The sequence below is a fragment of the Silurus meridionalis genome, chromosome 24 (genome assembly GCF_014805685.1).
Source record: "Silurus meridionalis isolate SWU-2019-XX chromosome 24, ASM1480568v1, whole genome shotgun sequence".
Classification (NCBI taxonomy): domain Eukaryota; kingdom Metazoa; phylum Chordata; class Actinopteri; order Siluriformes; family Siluridae; genus Silurus; species Silurus meridionalis.
Genome location: NC_060907.1, coordinates 3,448,838 through 3,468,974, shown reverse-complemented (window position 1 = coordinate 3,468,974; position 20,137 = coordinate 3,448,838). Strand labels below are relative to the sequence as shown.

General features: G+C 41.4%; 1 protein-coding gene across 1 annotated transcript; it reads left to right on the top strand.

Annotated features, from left to right (window-relative positions):
- Positions 1-4,716: 4,716 nt before the first annotated feature.
- mb (myoglobin) lies at positions 4,717-8,420 on the top strand. The gene is made up of 4 exons (XM_046838150.1): positions 4,717-4,873; positions 5,453-5,538; positions 6,604-6,823; positions 7,205-8,420. The coding sequence occupies exons 2-4, from the start codon at positions 5,456-5,458 to the stop codon at positions 7,343-7,345; spliced, it is 444 nt and encodes a 147-aa protein (XP_046694106.1). The 5' UTR covers positions 4,717-4,873; positions 5,453-5,455; the 3' UTR covers positions 7,346-8,420.
- Positions 8,421-20,137: the final 11,717 nt, after the last annotated feature.

Here is a 20,137-nt window from a genome sequence, read left to right as displayed (position 1 = left end):
ATTCAAGTCTCAAACCACCATATGTTACCTCAGAATTTAGTCCATATGTATATATTTATGAATTTTTATATATATGTATGTATGTGTATATAACATTGGTACGCCAGTAGGTGGCGACAAACGATTCGTTTAGATTTGAATAATTAAAACTTTGCTTAAAACTCAATACAAGCCTTCCACTACCAATATTTTACTTTCCTTAGGAAAAAAAAGAAAGCCAAACCTGCCGAGAAAGGTTTATTTTAATGTTCCTACTCAAGTAATTTACATTTGATTTCATATTATAATATTTAATGCTCAGGTTTTTCAGACATCAATCCCAAACTCATACCTATTGATTACACGTAGGAACCATTATGGTCTACATATAAAAGTGTTTGTATAGGGTTCAGAGGAAATAAAGACTTCTTATTGAGTGTACAATGTAAAATATTTAATCCAGTCATCAGGTAAAATATTGAGTGAATTATATACAGTGTTTGACAACAGATTTCTGATCTGATATTAAACTCATAGTCATAGCATGTGTATCTTCCTGCTATTTCCACTAGAGGGCGACAGCAGAGCATTTCATAGTGTGTGTTGTGCACGTGCTTTGTGCTAAGAGAGAGAGAGAGAGAGAGAGAAGTGGATTTTTTCGGCAGTTTGTAACAATCAAATATAAATACACAGTGAATCATTCATTCATTTATCTATGCATCAGTTCATTCATTATTTCATTTATCATTTCATTCATTCATTTGTTTGTTTATTCTTATCTTCATTCTTAACTGCATTCATTTATTCTGTAGTTTATTCATTTATTTATTCGTTCATTCATTCATCTTATTTAATCATTTATATATTCATCATTTAATTAATTAATTCGATTTAAATATTTAATTCATTCATTATTCATTGTTAAATGTTCAGAAGATCAAATAGATTTGTTTGAAAAATTAATTTTTTTCTTTTTAGTTCGAATGTTGCACATTATTTATTACAGAAGTCACTGCTGTCATTTTCAACATCAGTTTACCTCAGAAAAGGTAAAACAAATAAAAAGTTGTTTGATCCAAAGTGAATGTGACTATAATTTGATTTAGAAGTAAAGAAAACTTAAACATGAACATTATAAACAGCCATTTCGATGTGCTGAACCAGATTAGGTTTAGAGTTCCCCATCCCCCCATAGGGGCATTTTCATTTTGTTTTTTTCCTTCTCAGAATTACTGAAATAAGATTAGGATGAATGTGGTATTTGTGTTGAGCTGGACTTAGTCTTACTTTCCTAAAACTCATCAGTGTGATGGGATACAAAAATACATCACAACTCTTTAACATTTATGTGATTTTATTTTATTCTGATTGATCGTGTGATAGTTTCACCTCAATGTTCTAACTAGTCTTCTGTGTATCGCAAAAACAAACTCTGACTGTGTTAAAGGATTTGTACTTTCATTTGCCAATAACACGGCTCAATGACTCCAAGTGCTAATGGATTTGTCTGGTCCAATGTTAAACCCTAAACTTTATTTCCACTTATAGAAACCCAAACTGTGTGAATGCATTTTTGCTGCAACCCAACTATTGGAGACATTAATAAGGTTTACTGTTACAGAGAACATTGCAGGAACATGGGGAGGAACATGGAGATTTTACCCATTAATTTAAAAAACAACTATTACTAATGGTCAAGAGATTTTTTGAATTCACCAAATCATTTGGCCTGTTATTAGGATTGGGAAAGGTTCAGGTTTGCTTACAGTTGACTAAGGATTGAGTTTGGCCTGGTATTAGTAAGGCTTTAGTTTTTCTGGGTTTGGTCTTTGGCTAGACCAGTGTTGACAAAGTTTACATTTACGGCAAACATCCTAATCCAGAGCGATTGGTGGTGCTGGGATTTGAATCTATTCACCTCTGATTGGAAGTCTAACATCTTGTCCAATGAGCTACCACTTTTGGTAACCAGATTTGGGTTTTTCGAGTGTTGGCTTAGGGTTAGTCTTCGATTAGACTAGTGTTGGCCTTAGATTCGTGTTTTTAGACTAGAGTTGGAATAGGGTTGATCTTTGGTTAGAGTATTGTTAGCCTAGGGTTAGTCTTTGGTCAGATTAGTGTTGGCCTTAAATTAGGTTAGGGATAGCCTAGAGTTGGATTAGGCATAGGGTTGGGTTAGGCAATGTTTGGTCTATGGTTAGGTTTGGGTTAAACTTAGATTAGGCTACTAGGGTTATTAAAGCTTTGGTTTTACTATGGTTGTGTTTTGTTAAGATTTGAGCTAGGTCTTGGTCTTTACTATTAGGGTTGGGATTTTTGGTTTAAAAACAATTAGCCTAGGATTAGTCTTGTGTCTAGGCTAGTGTTGGGTTAGGGTTAGGCTTGGGTTAGGCTAGTGTAGGGTAAGGGATAGGCTGGGGTTAGGCTATAGGCTTGGGTTAGGCTAGTGTAGGGTTAGTTATAGACTTGGGTTTAGCTAGTGTAGGGTTAGTTATATGCTTGGGTTAGGCTAGTGTAGGGTAAGGATAGGCTGGGGTTAGGCTATAGGCTTGGGTTAGGCTAGTGTAGGGTTAGTTATAGACTTGGGTTTAGCTAGTGTAGGGTTAGTTATATGCTTGGGTTAGGCTAGTGTAGGGTTAGTTATAGACTTGGGTTTAGTTAGTGTAGGGGTAGTTATAGACTTGGGTTAGGCTAGTGTAGGGTTAGTTATAGGCTCGGATGAGGCTAGTTTAGTGTTAGTTATAGGCTTGGGTTTGGCTAGTGTAGGGTTAGTTATAGGCTTGGGTTAGGCTAGTGTAGGGTTAGTTATATACTTGGGTTTAGCTAGTGTAGGGTTAGTTATAGACTTGGGTTAGCTAGTGTAGGGTTAGTTATAGACTTGGGTTAGGCTAGTGTAGGGTTAGTTATAGACTTGGGTTAGGCTAGTGTAGGGTTAGTTATAGGCTCGGATGAGGCTAGTTTAGTGTTAGTTATAGGCTTGGGTTTGGCTAGTGTAGGGTTAGTTATAGGCTTGGGTTAGGCTAGTGTAGGGTTAGTTATAGGCTCGGATGAGGCTAGTTTAGTGTTAGTTATAGGCTTGGGTTTGGCTAGTGTAGGGTTAGTTATAGGCTTGGGTTGGGCTAGTGTAGGGTTAGTTATAGACTTGGGTTTAGCTAGTGTAGGGTTAGTTATAGACTTGGGTTTAGCTAGTGTAGGGTTAGTTATAGGCTTGGGTTAGGCTAGTGTAGGGTTAGTTATAGACTTGGGTTTAGTTAGTGTAGGGGTAGTTATAGGCTTGGGTTACGCTAGTGTAGGGTTAGTTATACTTGGGTTTAGTTAGTGTAGGGGTAGTTATAGGCTTGGGTTACGCTAGTGTAGGGTTAGTTATAGACTTGGGTTTAGCTAGTGTAGGGTTAGTTATAGGCTTGGGTTACGCTAGTGTAGGGTTAGTTATAGACTTGGGTTAGGCTAGTGTACGGTTAGTTATAGGCTTGGGTTAGGCTAGTGTAGGGTTAGTTATAGACTTGGGTTTAGCTAGTGTAGGGTTAGTTATAGACTTGGGTTACGCTAGTGTAGGGTTAGTTATAGACATGGGTTAGGCTAGTGTAGGGTTAGTTATAGACTTGGGTTTAGCTAGTGTAGGGGTAGTTATAGACTTGGGTTACGCTAGTGTAGGGTTAGTTATAGACTTGGGTTAGGCTAGTGTAGGGTTAGTTATAGACTTGGGTTAGGCTAGTGTAGGGTTAGTTATAGACTAGGGTTTGGCTAGTGTAGGATTAGTTATAGGCTTGGGTTACGCTAGTGTAGGGTTAGTTATAGACTTGGGTTAGGCTAGCGTAGGGTTAGTTATAGACTTGGGTTTAGCTAGTGTAGGGTTAGTTATAGACTTGGGTTTAGCTAGTGTAGGGGTAGTTATAGACTTGGGTTACACTAGTGTAGGGTTAGTTATAGACTTGGGTTTAGCTAGTGTAGGGTTAGTTATAGACTTGGGTTTAGCTAGTGTAGGGGTAGTTATAGACTTGGGTTACGCTAGTGTAGGGTTAGTTATAGACTTGGGTTTAGCTAGTGTAGGGTTAGTTATAGGCTTGGGTTTAGCTAGTGTAGGGTTAGTTATAGGCTTGGGTTAGGCTAATTTTGGCCTATGGTTAGTCTTCAGTTATGGCAGTGTTGGTTTAGGGATACACTTGAGGTAATCAGGATTAGTGAAATAAAGAAACATGTTTTAAAGCACATTGGCCACAATGAATTCTGAGGTACTTTGATGAGAAAGCCTGCTCTTCCCCTGAGGCAGTGATAATTTATAATTATGGCACCACCCAAAATGTTCTTTAATGATAGCGGTCATGTTTCTCACACTTTTTCTTTTTGTTAATTTTTTTCTTCAGGCTTTCTTTCTTTCATTCTGGCATTAAGAGAATTTTAGCGGGTGCACAGTAAATCTGTCGAGGTCACCATCATAGAGTACATAGGTCCCATGACTATTAATAAGGTCCGTGTCACATGCAGAGGCTGAGCCGTGTCACTGTTAAACTCGCGTACGTGAGGGCCGTGAGTTAACCTACATGTGAGGGGGAGGAAGGGGGAAGTGGTTATAAAGACAATCTAAATAATATGAGAAAGAAAGAAGTAATATGAGAGAAAGGAGAAAAAAAAATTAAGAAAATTGCAGAGCAGAGAGAAGGTGAGAACCAGTGGGACAGATAGAAAATCATCAGGTGGGTGGAGTATTTAAAGGGGTGGGACTAACATTAGAAAACAAGGAGTGGGCACGTTTGATTGACAGGTGGGGGGACAAACTTTTGGAAGGCCGCTATATAACCCCAGAGTGGTCAGGAGTCAGAATCACTTCAGGAAAAAAATATCTGAAAAACACTTTCTCTTCTTTCTTTTCTGAGCTCATCAATACACTGACCTGGTAAGTGTTTGTTTGTGTCTATGTGTGTGTGGGGGGTGTGTGTGTGTGTGTGTGTGTGTGTGTGTGTGTGTGTGTGTGTTCCTCAGGTGGCTCAGGTTCTTCTCAGATGAGACTGTAAACAATGAATGATCCTTATTGTGATCCTTTGTGTTAGAATTGTGATGAGATGTGCATCGGTATAAAAACATTTTTGAGTAGGTTGGACATGAGTGCATGAGAGAGTGACACACACACACACACACACACACACACACACACACACACACACACACACACACACACACACACACACACAGTGTGTCCTACTCTACTCTGGATCCTCAAGGTTATTTCTTGAAAGTCATAAATATTATATTTGCTTATTACATAAAAACATATGGATCCCAAGCACTTTATACATTAATTATGAAATAAGAAATGTTACTTTTATGCTTTTTAAAATAAAAGTATTTATGGAAAAAATGACTGATTTATTTTCAATACGAAATAATTGCACAGCCGGTTTATTAGGAGGAAAGTATGAAGGTCGTCTCTCATCGATGACCTCCAGCTTCTGACTTTGCTCTGTTCTTGCTGCAGACGATGGCCAACTTTGACGCGATCCTCGCTTGCTGGGGCAAAGTGGAAGCCGACTACACCAGTTACGGAGGAGAAGTTCTGACCCGGTCAGTACCGTACCTCTTTTTAGAAAGCATCAATTTTGACAGTGAAGACAAATTAGTACTGAAGATAATAAGCTTCTCAAGTCAGGGAAAAAAGTAAATGAATAGACAACAGGAAATTAGTTCAGGAACTTGAGAAGCGCTGATTGAAAATTAGAAGATAAGGAGGCAGAAGTAGGAGTCTGGAGGTATCAGGACTGGGCAACAGGATGGAGACAGATGATTGTATAAGTTCAGGGTGGTAGGAGAAGGTTGGTAATTAGTGCTTGCTATTAAGAATCATGTGATGAATGAGGGATGGAGCTCTAAATAAAGACTTTGAAGCAACCAATAGCTTCATTCACTTTTCTACCAGAAGAACCTGGGCTGTAGTTCTGCAAACTGTTGAGTTTGTCCTTCTAAATGCAATTAACTGCTCAGACTTTATCCTTCAGAAACTAATCAACCATCATTATTTAAAAAAAATAAAACATCTAGAGTTTCTTTTTAAGGCGTCATGAGCAACTGGTTTAAAAAACCTGATCAAAAATAAAGTGTTGTGCACTTGTGCATTCACGACGCGTTCCTGAACTGTGATGGGAACACAATCCTGCAATGTTTTCTTGCAAAATTGAATTCTCGAACCCTTAGTCAGTTGACCTCAGAAGGTTCCCGAACACTGGTGCATCTGCTGATGAGATCGAGACTCCAGCATCCAAACAAGATTAGATTAGATTAGATTTGTCGTCTCGAAAACAAAAAAGGATGGATGCAGGCAGGATTTGCCTACCTGCTTTTCCTCCCCCGTGGAGTCTCCAGTCTCTGAGTACACACAGGTAACTGGATGCTGATGTAGGCTGAGCTCATAGCACGCACAATAGTCTCTTTCATTTCTTCTTTCGGACTCTCGCTGCTCTCAAAAGGAACCAGAACTTTTAGCGAGCTTAGATTGAAATCTTGATAGCTTTTACCTTTGTTTCCTGATGACTCTCATTCACTTTCCCTGCAATCGCTCCAGTTTCCAGGCCCCCGTTTGTTAGAACTGTTGAATTATGACACACGTTTTTTGTTTTTTTGGCTTTTCTGCAGTCTGTTCATACAGCACCCCGAAACCCAGAAACTCTTCCCTAAGTTTGTGGGAATCGCACCTGGAGATCTGCCAGGAAACGCGGCGGTCGCAGCACATGGCGCCACCGTGTTGAAGAAGCTCGGTGAACTCATCAAGGCAAAAGGACAGCACGCTGCCATCCTCAAACCACTGGCTACATCCCACGCCAATATACACAAGATCCCCCTCAACAACTTCAAGGTAACTCCAACCCCCCCATTTTTCTCTATGACATTTCATAGCAATTGTTTCTTTCACTGAAGAACCACAATCTTCTCATCTTTGGCCCAGTGGTGCATAAACTGGTCTTTAAATTTAGTGATATTTGTACCAATGATAACTGATAAACAATGGACAATTGGAAAAATGGTCCATTGTTTATCAGTTATCATTGGTACAAATATCGCTAAATATAAAGCCAAAAAAGGTGATTGGCTACTCCAAAGTGCACATACTTTGGAGTAGCCAATCACCTTTTTTGGGAGTTTGGAAGAAACTGGGGAACCCAGAGCAAGCTAATGATATGATTTTTTGTTGATGCAACCTCTAATATCAATAACCCTGCTCTCTCTCTCTCTTCAGCTGATCAGCGAGATCGTCATCAAGGTGTTGGCGGAGAAGGCCGGCCTTGATGGCACCGGGCAGGACGCTCTGAGGAAGGTGTTTGTGATCGTCATCGGGGACATCGACAGCTCCTACAAGGAGCTCGGCTTCGCCGGCTAGACGACCTGCGAGACGACTCTCCTCCTCTTCGAGTCCCTGACATCATCGGGGCCAGAGTAACATGGGTGTTTATTTAGCCAGTGGGAGTAGAGTGTAATCAAGGCAGTTCTAATTATTACTCTTTCTGCAAGTAACGGTTTTAACGGCGTAGTAGTGAAGCAGCAGCTGTGAAGCGTAGAGGCCAAATCAAACATCCACCTCGAGCAAAAAAATAAATATATAAAATAACAATTGACAAAAAAGTTTCAAATGAAGTTTTGGTCACTGAGCCTCAGATTTCATCAGTTCTGAACCACTGATTTCATTGTTGTTTTTTTACTTCTCATATTTTACTAACAGAAGTTCAAAGCGTCAGTTTTTCCTCGAAATACATACGGAGAAAGGTGTGTACATAGGATATTCCTAAGAAAAAACTAATTTCTGTCGGGTTTTTACAATAACAGGGTTTTTTGCTTGATAATACGGATTAACACTTAATAAGATTTCTTTAAGCTCTTCTTTGTTCTGGACCAACCTGAATTTATTTCACAGCAACAATCACCAATTGTTCAGATCTGTGTTAGTGTCTTGAGGTCCGGGGCGAGCGAACGATCAAAACGAAGAAGAAAAACCAACAAACAAAGAGCCAGAGGAAATGATGATAAGAATAGAAAGCGCAGCAGGAAATAGAGCGACGATCCAAACAGGAAACGGCTTTAATCGGTAGTATGACTTACAAACAGCCACGGCTGATGGGCTAGCGTTTCAGTCGAAAGGTTTTTAGTCACACTGACACACACACGAAAAAAAGAAGATTCTTTGCATTTTCATTAGTGTTTAAAAACAAAAAAAAACACCTTCACGGTCTTCGTGCACGGTCTCCTCGGGTTATCTGAGAATGATGAACATCTCGAGGTTGAAACAACTGGACGAGTGTGTGTTCGTGTCAGACATGCTTCAGAAAGTGCAGTCCTGCTGGTCTACATCTATTTATCTACTTATCTATCTACCTATATAGCGATCTGTCTACAGTATAATTAACATGCTTTAATGTGTGATTAACCTGTGATCATTAATAAAAGTCCCTCCGCTCACAGTCACGCCGTCGTGTCGTTTCTGTCTCAAAAAAATCAATCAAATCTCCACAGAGGAACCCAGAAAACATGAAACCTTCAGAATTAGTTAGTAATGATCATACTGGACACCTTTTGACCAGAGGATTATAAAGCGCACCATTTTATATTTATTTATATATATATATATATATATATATATATGAAGCAGCTACCGATGCGGTGCGATCCGATTGCCACTCCTGCTGAACACGCCTTTGTACCGCAAAAAAATATAAAATAAAACCAGACGTTCTTTTCCTGTTCTGTCTCTAGTAAGACACAGCTCTACCTCTGCCATGTTAATCTGTATCTCATGACATGCCTCGGCCTCCGTAGTGTTGCGATACGTCATATTCACGTAGCAGCGGCGGTGCTGAGAGAACGCGTTCGAGTAACGGCTTAGCGATTAAAAATCGATCAACAGAAAATAACGGCCACTTTCGAAATAATTAAAGTTAAGCGCACCTACTGATAATTATACATAAATTAAATGGCTTTCAGCGACGCAAACATGTTAAAAAGCCTTTATTTGTCACATATACATTACAGCACAGTGAAATTTTGTTCTTCGCATATACCAGTTTTGCTTGGAAGCTGGGGTCAGAGCGCAGGGTCGGCCATGATACGGTGCCCCTGGAGCACAGAGGGTTAAGGGCCTTGCTCAAGGGCCTAAGAGTGGCAGCTTGGCGAAACTGGGGCTTGAACCCCTGACCTTCCGATCAGTAATCCAGCGCCTTAACTTTATTAACTTATCGGTGCGAACCACTGAATCTTAATGTCCTAATATATATATATATATATATATATATATATATATATATATATATATATATATATATATATATATATATATATATATATAGTGACTGAGTATTGCACCTACATAGTTTGGAATTTATAAAAAAATCCAGTTACTGATCAGAAGGTCAGGGGTTCACGCTCCAGTATAGCCAAGTTGCCACTCTTACACCCTTCAGCAAGGTCATCAACCTTCTGTGCTCCAGGGCCACTGTAACATGACTGACCCTGAGCTCGGACCCCAGTTTTCTAACATCACTGGGATATTTAAAGAAAGAATTTCATTCTGCTGTAAAGTACATATGATAAATATCAACAACACATATTTACTACACTTACCATAAAGGTGCTTAATCAATAAGAATAAAGCGTGTCGAAAATGCATTTGTTTATTTATTTGTTTATGTATTTATTTATTTTGCAAACTGTCTGCTGAAGGAAATGGCACGTATATATATTTTGGCTTGTTGTTTTTTTTTCCTGAGTGATGAAGACGAGATAAAGCAATTTGCAAAACTACTTTTGCTCCAAAAAAAAAAAAGAAGCCGTTATCAAAACCATTGGCCATACTCTCTCTCACACAAACACACACACACACACACAGACACACAGACACACACACAGATACACAGACACACTACACACCCACACCACAGAGGCATGTCCTTTGCGTCAGTATCTTTCGCGCAGTTCTTATCACGGCTTGTGAACGTGACTGAGGCCACAAAACACACTGATTGTTTTGGCTCAGACTATAAATCAATGTGGGCACCAGAAATGACACACATATATGTGCACACACACACACACACTGGAGTATAGGGGTGTGTGTAAACACTCCTCCAAAAACCTCCTTTAACAAGGTGCAATGTGGGAAACAGAGAGTCACTGATCCAAGTTTAACTAGAAGCATGACAGCTGCAGAGTGTCGGGCAACATGTCTGATGTGTGAGTGAACGAGTGTGTGTGTGTGTGTTGTGTGTGTGTGTGTGTGTGTGTGTATAATTGCTCTGCAGTTGCTCGGAGCTCAGAAGGACCCCGTGGTTAAGGGTGCAGCTCTCATCCTGAAAATAGGTCCGACACTTGTTAAGAGAACAAAAGGAGAGCGTTAGACAAAGAGATATATATATCTATGTATACGTTCACATTCCATGGCATGTGTATGAAGAGGATATGTGTGTGTGTGTGTGTGTGTGTGTGTGTGTGTGTCTGTAGTCACGTCTGCAGTGGCGGAAAGAGCTACTGTTACACTTGAGTGCAGGAACGCGTGCACTCACCTTTCCTTTCCATCATTCTGCACTCTACTGACCTGTGACGATCGTTGGCGCTCCATCTCGCGACCTTTATTGTTATTTCGTACGGCTGAGACGGTCTGAATTTCTGATTTGTGGTTACGTAAAAAAAAAAAAAAAAGGAAAAGTCGTAAGATCGTACAGGCCACGCAAGGGAAGAACGTAAACTAACTAACGTAAAATAACAAGTGCAGTGGCGAGATCCAATGAAACCAGTTCTACTGGTACGTTAGCGCCATGCTTGTTTTCACCCAGGAGAATTATATTCCTAATAAAGAGGTTGGGGAAGATCATGCAGGATCCAGAAGTTGCATTGACACTGAAGACGAGTCCATTCGATTTAAAAGTGTTTGAAAAGCGTAACAGTAATCAGTCATTGATTGATGGCCACGATAACTTTCTGCTCCTGGTGCATAAGCAGATTCTGGACTGCAGAATCGCGACTTTCATGATCAGTATTTGAGTTGTTTCACCGAACCCTATGTGTTTGCATGTTTGCTAGTTTGTGTTTTTGCTCATTTGCTTGTGCTCATGTTTGCATGTTTCCTAATTTGTGTGTTTGATTGTTTCCTTGTTTGTGTGTTAGTTTGCGTGTTTGATTGATTGTTTGCGTGTTTTCATTGTTGCATGTTTGAGTTTGATTGCTTGCTTGTTTGTGTATTTTTTTGTTAGATTTTTTGCATGTTCGCTTGATCGATTGTTTGCCTGTGCTTATGTTTTTGTGTGTTTGGAAATTTGCTTGTTTGCGTGTTTGTGTTTTCACTTTTGCCATTTTGTGTTTTGCTTGCTTGTTTGCATGTTTGCTTGTTTGTGTTTGTTCATTTGCATGTTTGATTGTTTGCATGTTCGACATCTACAATTTAAAAAAATGTTAACGTGTTTGTTGTGAGGACAATTTACAAGACAGAAGACTAGAGAGAGAAAGAGAGAGAGAAAGAGAGTTAGAGGTAAAGAGAGAGAGAGAGAGAGAGAGAGAGAGAGAGAGGTACATGCTGTGGTGCACGCACGTCGTATTTGGTAAAACGTGTTGGAGCCTGCGGGCGTAGTGTGCAGGATGTGTTTAATTCAAGCCCTGTATTAATCCGCTTTAATCCAGGAATCGTTTGCACGCCGGGGTTCAAAATACAGATTTTTTAAACAGCATAGCCTCAGACCTAAACAAGAAAAGTCCAGACAAAGAGCGGAAAATACAAGATTTGGGGTAAACAAAGGACCACGAGACGGACGCGGCTTGAGGAAACACCACCTCGGACTATAAAGCTCTATAAACACACAAGTGGATGTTTCAGCAACGCTTTAAAGCCACTGGAGCAGATATATTTCTCAAAAACACACACGTCATTGTATATTATAGCAGGTTTGATATATTTTCTCTAGATTTGTAACAGTTTTCTGGTCTATGATCCTGACTCTAATAAACAACATGGCCGACCTTGGCAGTGCCCTTACTGAATTACCGAGAACGTTGAGAACATTACAAGCAAGGCGAGAAACAAAAGAGAAGTGTTTAGAGTACAGTAGGGGGACGCTTCCACATCAACAGCCTAAAGATTTATAAAGTTCTTGAGCCACTCAAGAACTCTAAAGATGGATGTGGACTGGAATTAATATCAACGGTTTGCTACAATGGGCTCAGGACCACAGTTTGCATTTAATTGCCCATCGCTGCACACCTCAACAATGAATGGTGTTAAGGATGAGGTTCCCTTTGAAGACTGGTTCCTCTGAAGGCTTCTTCCTCATGAAGTCTCAAGGAGTTTTTCCTCACCACAGTTGCCACTGGCTCAATTATTAGTTAATAGCTAGCTGAAAAGGTGGACCACATATGCCTACTTATATTAACCACTTACGTTTTTATTATTATTATAATTTCATGTATGCCTCCAACGCCATGAGGCGCATTGACGGCTTAATTGCTGTTTTGTTACCGGGTTGGGTTAAGAGCCCAAAGCCCTCCTCCTTCTCAGCTGGGCTTACGACCATCCTGGGCAGAGTCCTTTATCCCCATTCCGACAACTGAGCACCCATGGGGGGGTTGAGGGCCCTAATAGTGGTAGCCTGGTATGGCCAGGACTCAAACATACCACCCCCAGATCCAAAGTCCAATGCCTTAACCAACCAAACCCCCCCCCCCCCACTCACTAGTGGCAGATAGAAATCAACAAGTGGTGTCAATGGTATATTAGCGAATGCTGCACAACTCAACAGCTAAACAGCTATTCCAAAGAAATTAGGGAAAAAAATAAGCTAATTTGGAATGTAACGGCTGCAACCCACACTATACTGCTGGAAAAGTAAGTGTTGAAAAGTGAAAGAAGCAGCTGGAGGAACTTATACATTCTACTTTGGTACAATTTCTTTTGTTAAATAAAGTGCTACAAATAAAACCGAATTGAATTTAAATGAACTAGGGGACAGAAAACAAAACAGAAATTTTTAACTTGGAGCTGAAGAATAAGCAGGCATAGGACCCTGGGATATTGCCTACAGAAGAATAGTGGTGTTCAAGGTGAGACTAAAGCTAAGGTCAAGAGGGGGACTTGGCCAGAGAGAGTGATTATCAGCCAGAGCCTGAGGTAATGTTGGAACGAATCCCGCGGCAGAAATAGGAACAGGAACAGAGAGACACGACATGGCATGCCACTTCATTTTGATATCACTCTGGTATTGCATTAGTGTGGCTGCTGAACTCAGACTGACCTGGCACCCAAATAGCACGTCCTAAGTGACAGGGCAAAAAAGTGGAGCTCGGATTCAGGAGCACCAAAAGTTCTCTTAAGCCAGAACGTTCAGCGTAGAATCTTCACCATCACATGGTTTTCGTATCGGAAAGACTGAGCGCTCATTGAATCATTGAGTCTCGGTGGCTCCTGGGCCTCTCTGTGAGTTCATTGTCCTTGGTGAAAAGGAGCATCTGGTTTCTGAGGGATTCCAGCCCATCTACAGTGTCCTGTGTATGTGTGTGTGTGTGTGTGATCTTTAGGGAAACTGCTTGATTGTGCAAAGGACAAAATGAGATAGAGTGTCTCCTGAATGTCTCCTCTGGGGGGTTGGAAATGTGTGGGAGGAAGAGGCAGGGCCGGAAAAGCCGAGATGACAATACATGCCGACACACACTCTCCCTAGAGGCACGATGGATCGTGCAAATGCTCACATGGTAGTGAAAACCTCAGCTAATAGTAAAATGCTAAATGTGTCCGGGTATCATTTGCAACAAACAGTGGAATCAGAGAGAATTCGGTTACAGAGAAAGCGGCTGCAGAAAGCCGTTCTGACGGACCATTAAAACCACCAGAGTGAAAAAGCAGAAAGGTTATACAGTAACTGTGAGGGATTGGTTTAAGCATTAAGCCCGGGTTCGATTTCTGCATTGCCACAGCTTATGGGTTAACACAGAATGCAGAGGTCCTCCTAGATGTTGTGTAAATTGCCCAGGTCTACAGTTGAACGATAACCAGTTAAAGCAGGGAGGTGTGTCGAGCTGTTTACTTGGAAATGTTGTGACTGTTTCTATGTGGGTTTTAAGAGGACCAGTGCCAGTTTTATGTATTCACCCGATCTGACTTGCACAAATGCAGCAATAAAAACAAAAGGGCGTTCAAGTCAAAGCAGGACTTTTGAAAATAAAATAAGAGAACAATTTCCAAAGAGTGGAAACCACCACAGTATCGTCACCGACAGCCATCTTGGAAACGTTTACACCTTTCAAACGTCTTACTGGCTCAAACAGGCTGAATATTCTATAGATACCCATGGGTTTTTACTGGTTCACCACTTACACTGCCGTCTGCCATCTTCATTACGGTCTCTGGACCGGCTCGCGACATGTGCGCCACCTATCAGTAAATGTAGTACTGCCACGCTAGCATCCATTTTTATACCCGGGCTTGAAAGTCCTGGTTTGACTTCAATGCCATCGTATTTACATTTACAGAGTTTAGTAGACACCCTTCTCCAGAGCGAAGTACAAAAGCGTTTTAAAGTCCAGTAGGGGACGCTTCCACATCAACAGCCTAAAGATTTATAAAGTTCTTGAGCCACTCAAGAACTCTAAAGATGGATGTGGACTGGAATTAATATCAACGGTTTGCTACAATGGGCTCAGGACCACAGTTTGCATTTAATTGCCCATCGCTGCACACCTCAACAATGAATGGTGTTAAGGATGAGGTTCCCTTTGAAGACTGGTTCCTCTGAAGGCTTCTTCCTCATGAAGTCTCAAGGAGTTTTTCCTTACCACAGTTGCCACTGGCTCAATTATTAGTTAATAGCTAGCTGAAAAGGTGGACCACATATGCCTACTTATATTAACCACTTACGTTTTTATTATTATTATAATTTCATGTATGCCTCCAACGCCATGAGGCGCATTGACGGCTTAATTGCTGTTTTGTTACCGGGTTGGGTTAAGAGCCCAAAGCCCTCCTCCTTCTCAGCTGGGCTTGACCATCCTGGGCAGAGTCCTTTATCCCCATTCCGACAACTGAGCACCCATGGGGGGGTTGAGGGCCCTAATAGTGGTAGCCTGGTATGGCCAGGACTCAAACATACCACCCCCAGATCCAAAGTCCAATGCCTTAACCAACCAAACCCCCTCACTAGTGGCAGATAGAAATCAACAAGTGGTGTCAATGGTATATTAGCGAATGCTGCACAACTCAACAGCTAAACAGCTATTCCAAAGAAATTAGGGAAAAAATAAGGTAATTTGGAATGTAACGGCTGCAACCCACACTATACTGCTGGAAAAGTAAGTGTTGAAAAGTGAAAGAAGCAGCTGGAGGAACTTATACATTCTACTTTGGTACAATTTCTTTTGTTAAATAAAGTGCTACAAATAAAACCGAATTGAATTTAAATGAACTAGGGGACAGAAAACAAAACAGAAATTTTTAACTTGGAGCTGAAGAATAAGCAGGCATAGGACCCTGGGATATTGCCTACAGAAGAATAGTGGTGTTCAAGGTGAGACTAAAGCTAAGGTCAAGAGGGGGACTTGGCCAGAGAGAGTGATTATCAGCCAGAGCCTGAGGTAATGTTGGAACGAATCCCGGCAGAAATAGGAACAGGAACAGAGAGACACGGCATGGCATGCCACTTCATTTTGATATCACTCTGGTATTGCATTAGTGTGGCTGCTGAACTCAGACTGACCTGGCACCCAAATAGCACGTCCTAAGTGACAGGGCAAAAAGTGGAGCTCAGATTCAGGAGCACCAAAAGTTCTCTTAAGCCAGAACGTTCAGCGTAGAATCTTCACCATCACATGGTTTTCGTATCGGAAAGACTGAGCGCTCATTGAATCATTGAGTCTCGGTGGCTCCTGGGCCTCTCTGTGAGTTCATTGTCCTTGGTGAAAAGGAGCATCTGGTTTCTGAGGGATTCCAGCCCATCTACAGTGTCCTGTGTATGTGTGTGTGTGTGTGTGATCTTTAGGGAAACTGCTTGATTGTGCAAAGGACAAAATGAGATAGAGTGTCTCTTGAATGTCTCCTCTGGGGGGTTGGAAATGTGTGGGAGGAAGAGGCAGGGCCGGAAAAGCCGAGATGACAATACATGCCGACACACACTCTCCCTAGAGGCACGATGGATCGTGCAAATGCTCACATGGTAGTGAAAACCTCAGCTAATAGTAAAATGCTAAATGCGTCTGCACAAGAAAACATCAGAAACCTCGCAATTTAAATGGCATCGATTAACAGTTTTGCAGGAAACCTTTCTGAGATGTTTCTGCCTCGGTTTGATGAGATCTCTCAGGACGGTTTGGGCGACGTGCCAAATGTAAATTGCTCGCACGGACCGTTTCGCTCGGGAGGCCGTCGCTGTAACGCCAGACCAAATGTGAAACGTCTGTTCCTTTGGTCAGATGGTATTCAGCTTTTCTTTTAAAAAACACAAGGTGCAAGGTCACACTATATAAATATATAGATCTATATATACATATACAAACACATTACCAGAAAAACACACACACACACCGGCTATTGTGAGCACTCAAGCATGGGTCGTAAACTGAGAGAGAGAGATCTGTACGTGCATGTAGTAACGTAGGCGCTTTTTAATTCCTGCCCGACCAATCTATCAACACCTGAACACACACACACACACACACACACACACACACAGGAGTAACTGAAGGTGCCCCTGTTTGGTGGCATGGGACAAAAGGCTGGCCCACAGGGGGACGGGGCAATTGGACGGAGGTGGGAGGGGTAGTGCTCAAGGAGAGAGAGAAAGATTACAGGCACTTATGCAGCTAAAACCCCCTCACCAGATTATAATGGCAAATAAGGTGAGAAATTTGAGTGAATGCAATGCAGGTTGTTTTTTCTGGGGTTTTTTTCTCCCTCCTTTTTCTCCCTCATTCGTTAGTTCATTCGCAGGGGTCAGCAGGGTGTACGTGGGTATTTATGCAAGGCAGGATATCAAAACGTGTGCTTGTTCCAGCGCACATGACCAGAGATAAGGAGGACAGCGTACGGGGTCAGACCCTGTCACGAAACAGAGAGAGAGAGAGAGAGAGAGAGAGAGAGAGAGAGAGAGAGAGAGGGTTGGGGGACGGGTAGAGATGAGAGATCCAGAGCATAAAGACTTGAGGGGGTTTTTCTCGCTCAGGTATAAAGTTTCCTCCAAGGGAATCCAGAGCGCTGATATCTGGTGCACAGGTTAGCTGGCAACAGGTGAATTTGTAAAAAGAAAGTGAGGGAGAGAAAAAAGAAAGCAAAAAAGAGAGAGATAGAAGAAAAGATCAGTTCCATTTCAAGGTTATTCGAGTGGAAAGTGGCCAAAGATCAGCAGTGGCAAAGGGGGCGGGGCCTAAACTCCACATACAGGGTCTGTACTCGGGTCCGAGTCGAGACAAGTATTTTTCATAAAAATCCAAATTGTTGTTTCTGGGTGGATTGTTAAACACAACAGATCTCATTCAACTGCGGCTAATTTCTCATCAGACTTTTTAATCCAGAGAGATTTAATCAAATCTCTGAACAAATATAAACGTATTCAACTGGGTGAAGTTTTACCTTTTCTTTCGTGATGAATGAAAGTCTGCAGGAACACAGTAATGTGTAAAGAATGAAAGAACAAGGGAGAGAGAGACCAAAAGAGAGACAGAGACAGAAAGAGAGACACATAGAGAGAGAAAGACAGAAAGAGAGAGTGAGAGAGAGACAGACAGAGTGAGAGAAAAAGCGAGACTGAGAGAGAGAGAGATAGAAAGAGAGACAGACATACACAGTAAGAGACAGAAAGAGACAGAGGAGACAGAAAGACAGACACAGAAAGAGAGAGAGAGAGAGAGAGAGTGAGACAGAAAGAGTAAGAGACAGAGTGAGAGAGACCGAGGGAGAGACAGAAAGAGAGAGAGAGAGAGAGAGAGAGACAGAGAGAGAAAAGACAGAGGGAGAGACAGAACGAGAGACAGAGAGAGAGACAGAAAGAGAGACAGACAGGGAGAGAGATGGAAAGAGAGACAGACAGAGGAGAGAAAGAGACAGACAGAGAGAGAGACAGAAAGAGAGACAGACAGAGGGAGAGAAAGAGAGACAGACAGAGAGAGAGACAGAAAGAGGGAGGTGTTTGTTACTAATTTAAATATTAGTAAAAGAGAACACAAGTGAAACACAACGTGTAGTTTTTACTTGAAGGTTTTTATTATTGAGGGAAAACAAAATCCAAACCTACATGGCCTTTTCTAAAAAAGCCGTTTCTAAAGCTTTGGGACTCCAGAGAACCACAGTGAGAGAAATTATTTGCAAATGGCATGAACATGGAACAGTGGAGAACCTTTCCAGGAGTGGACCAAAATTACCCCAAGATCACAGCGACGACTCATTCAAGAGTTCACAAAAGACTTCACAACAACATCCAAAGAACTGTAGGCCTCACTTGCCTCAGATAAGGTCAGTGTTCATGACTCCACCATAAGAAAGAGACCTGGCAAAAATTATCTGCATGACAGCCGCGGAGCAAAAAGAACATAAAGGCTCATCTCAGTTTTGCAAGAAAACATCTTGATGATCCCCAAGACTTTTAGGAAAATACTCTGTGGACTGAAGAGACAAGAGTTGAACTTTTTGGAAGGTGTGTCCCTTTACGTCTGGTGTAAAAGTACCACCGCATTTCAGAAAAAGAACATCATACCAACAGTAAAATATGGTGGTGGTAGTGTGATGGTTGAATTAATTGAATTCTGCTGTTTACCAAAAAATCCTGAATCTGTTCGTGACCTCAAGCTGAAGCAAACTTGAGTTCTGCAGCAGGTCAATGATCCAAAATACACCAGCAGGTTCACATCTGAATAGCTGGAGAAAACAAATGAATCCTATTGAGATGCTGTGGCATGACCTTAAAAAAGCAGTTTATGCTGGAAAACCCTCCAATGTGGCAGAATTACAGTGAGGAAAATAAGTATTTAAACACCCTGCTATTTTGCAAGTTCTCCCACTTAGAAATCATGGAGTGGTCCGAAATTGTCATCGTAGGTGCATGTCCACTGTCAGAGACATAATCTAAAAAAAAAAATCCAGAAATCACAATATATGATTTTTTAACTATTTATTTGTATGATACAGCTGCAAATAAGTATTTGAACACCTGAGAAAGTCAATGTTAATATTTGGTACAGTAGCCTTTGTTTGCAATTACAGAGGTCAAATGTTTCCTGTAGTTTTTCACCAGGTTTGCACACACTGCAGGAGGGATTTTGGCCCACTCCTCCACACAGATCTTCTCTAGATCAGTCAGGTTTCTGGCCTGTCGCTGAGAAACACGGAGTTTGAGCGCCCTCCAAAGATTCTCTATTGGGTTTAGGTCTGGAGACTGGCTAGGCCACGCCAGAACCTTGATATGCTTCTTACAGAGCCACTCCTTGGTTATCCTGGCTGTGTGCTTCGGGTCATGTTGGAAGACCCAGCCTCGACCCATCTTCAATGCTCTAACTGAGGGAAGGAGGTTGTTCCCCAAAATCTCGCAATACATGGCCCCGGTCATCCTCTCCTTAATACAGTGCAGTCGCCCTGTCCCATGTGCAGAAAAACACCCCCAAAGCATGATGCTACCACCCCCAAGCTTCACAGTAGGAATGGTGTTCTTGGGATGGTATTCATCATTCTTATGGTGATGATACCAACTATATATCTCATCTAAAACAGGCGATACAGCTCAATTAACTCGGATAACTGAGTGTGTTAAGGAAATAAACTACAAACTACTGCTACTCACTTATAAAACACTAAATGGTTTATCTCCATGTATCTCTCCAGTCTTTTAACACGCTACAATCCGTCACGCTCCCTGAGATCTCAAAACTCTGGGCTTCTAGTAGTTCCTAGAATAGCAAAGTCCACTAAAGCTGGTAGATCATTTTCACATTTAGCTTCTAAACTCTGGAATAGTCTTCCTGACAGTGTTCGGGGCACAGACAAATTCTTCCAGTTTAAGTGCAGATTAAAAACATATCTTTTTAGCAAAGCCTATACATAACACACATCACATATCATAACCTTGTGCTCCAGAACATCTGATCACATTCACATTATCAACTTGTGCTGTTAATATCATGAACAGCAGCTACGCTAATTTCTCTCCACTGCTTCTTTTTCTCTCCC

Coding starts and splice junctions, on each gene's coding strand:
- mb (XM_046838150.1), top strand. CDS start 5,456: ATGGCCAACTTTGACGCGATCCTCGCTTGCTGGGGCAAAGTGGAAGCC. Junction 5,539..6,603: donor GGAGGAGAAGTTCTGACCCG/GTCAGTACCGTA, acceptor GCTTTTCTGCAG/TCTGTTCATACAGCACCCCG. Junction 6,824..7,204: donor TCCCCCTCAACAACTTCAAG/GTAACTCCAACC, acceptor CTCTCTCTTCAG/CTGATCAGCGAGATCGTCAT.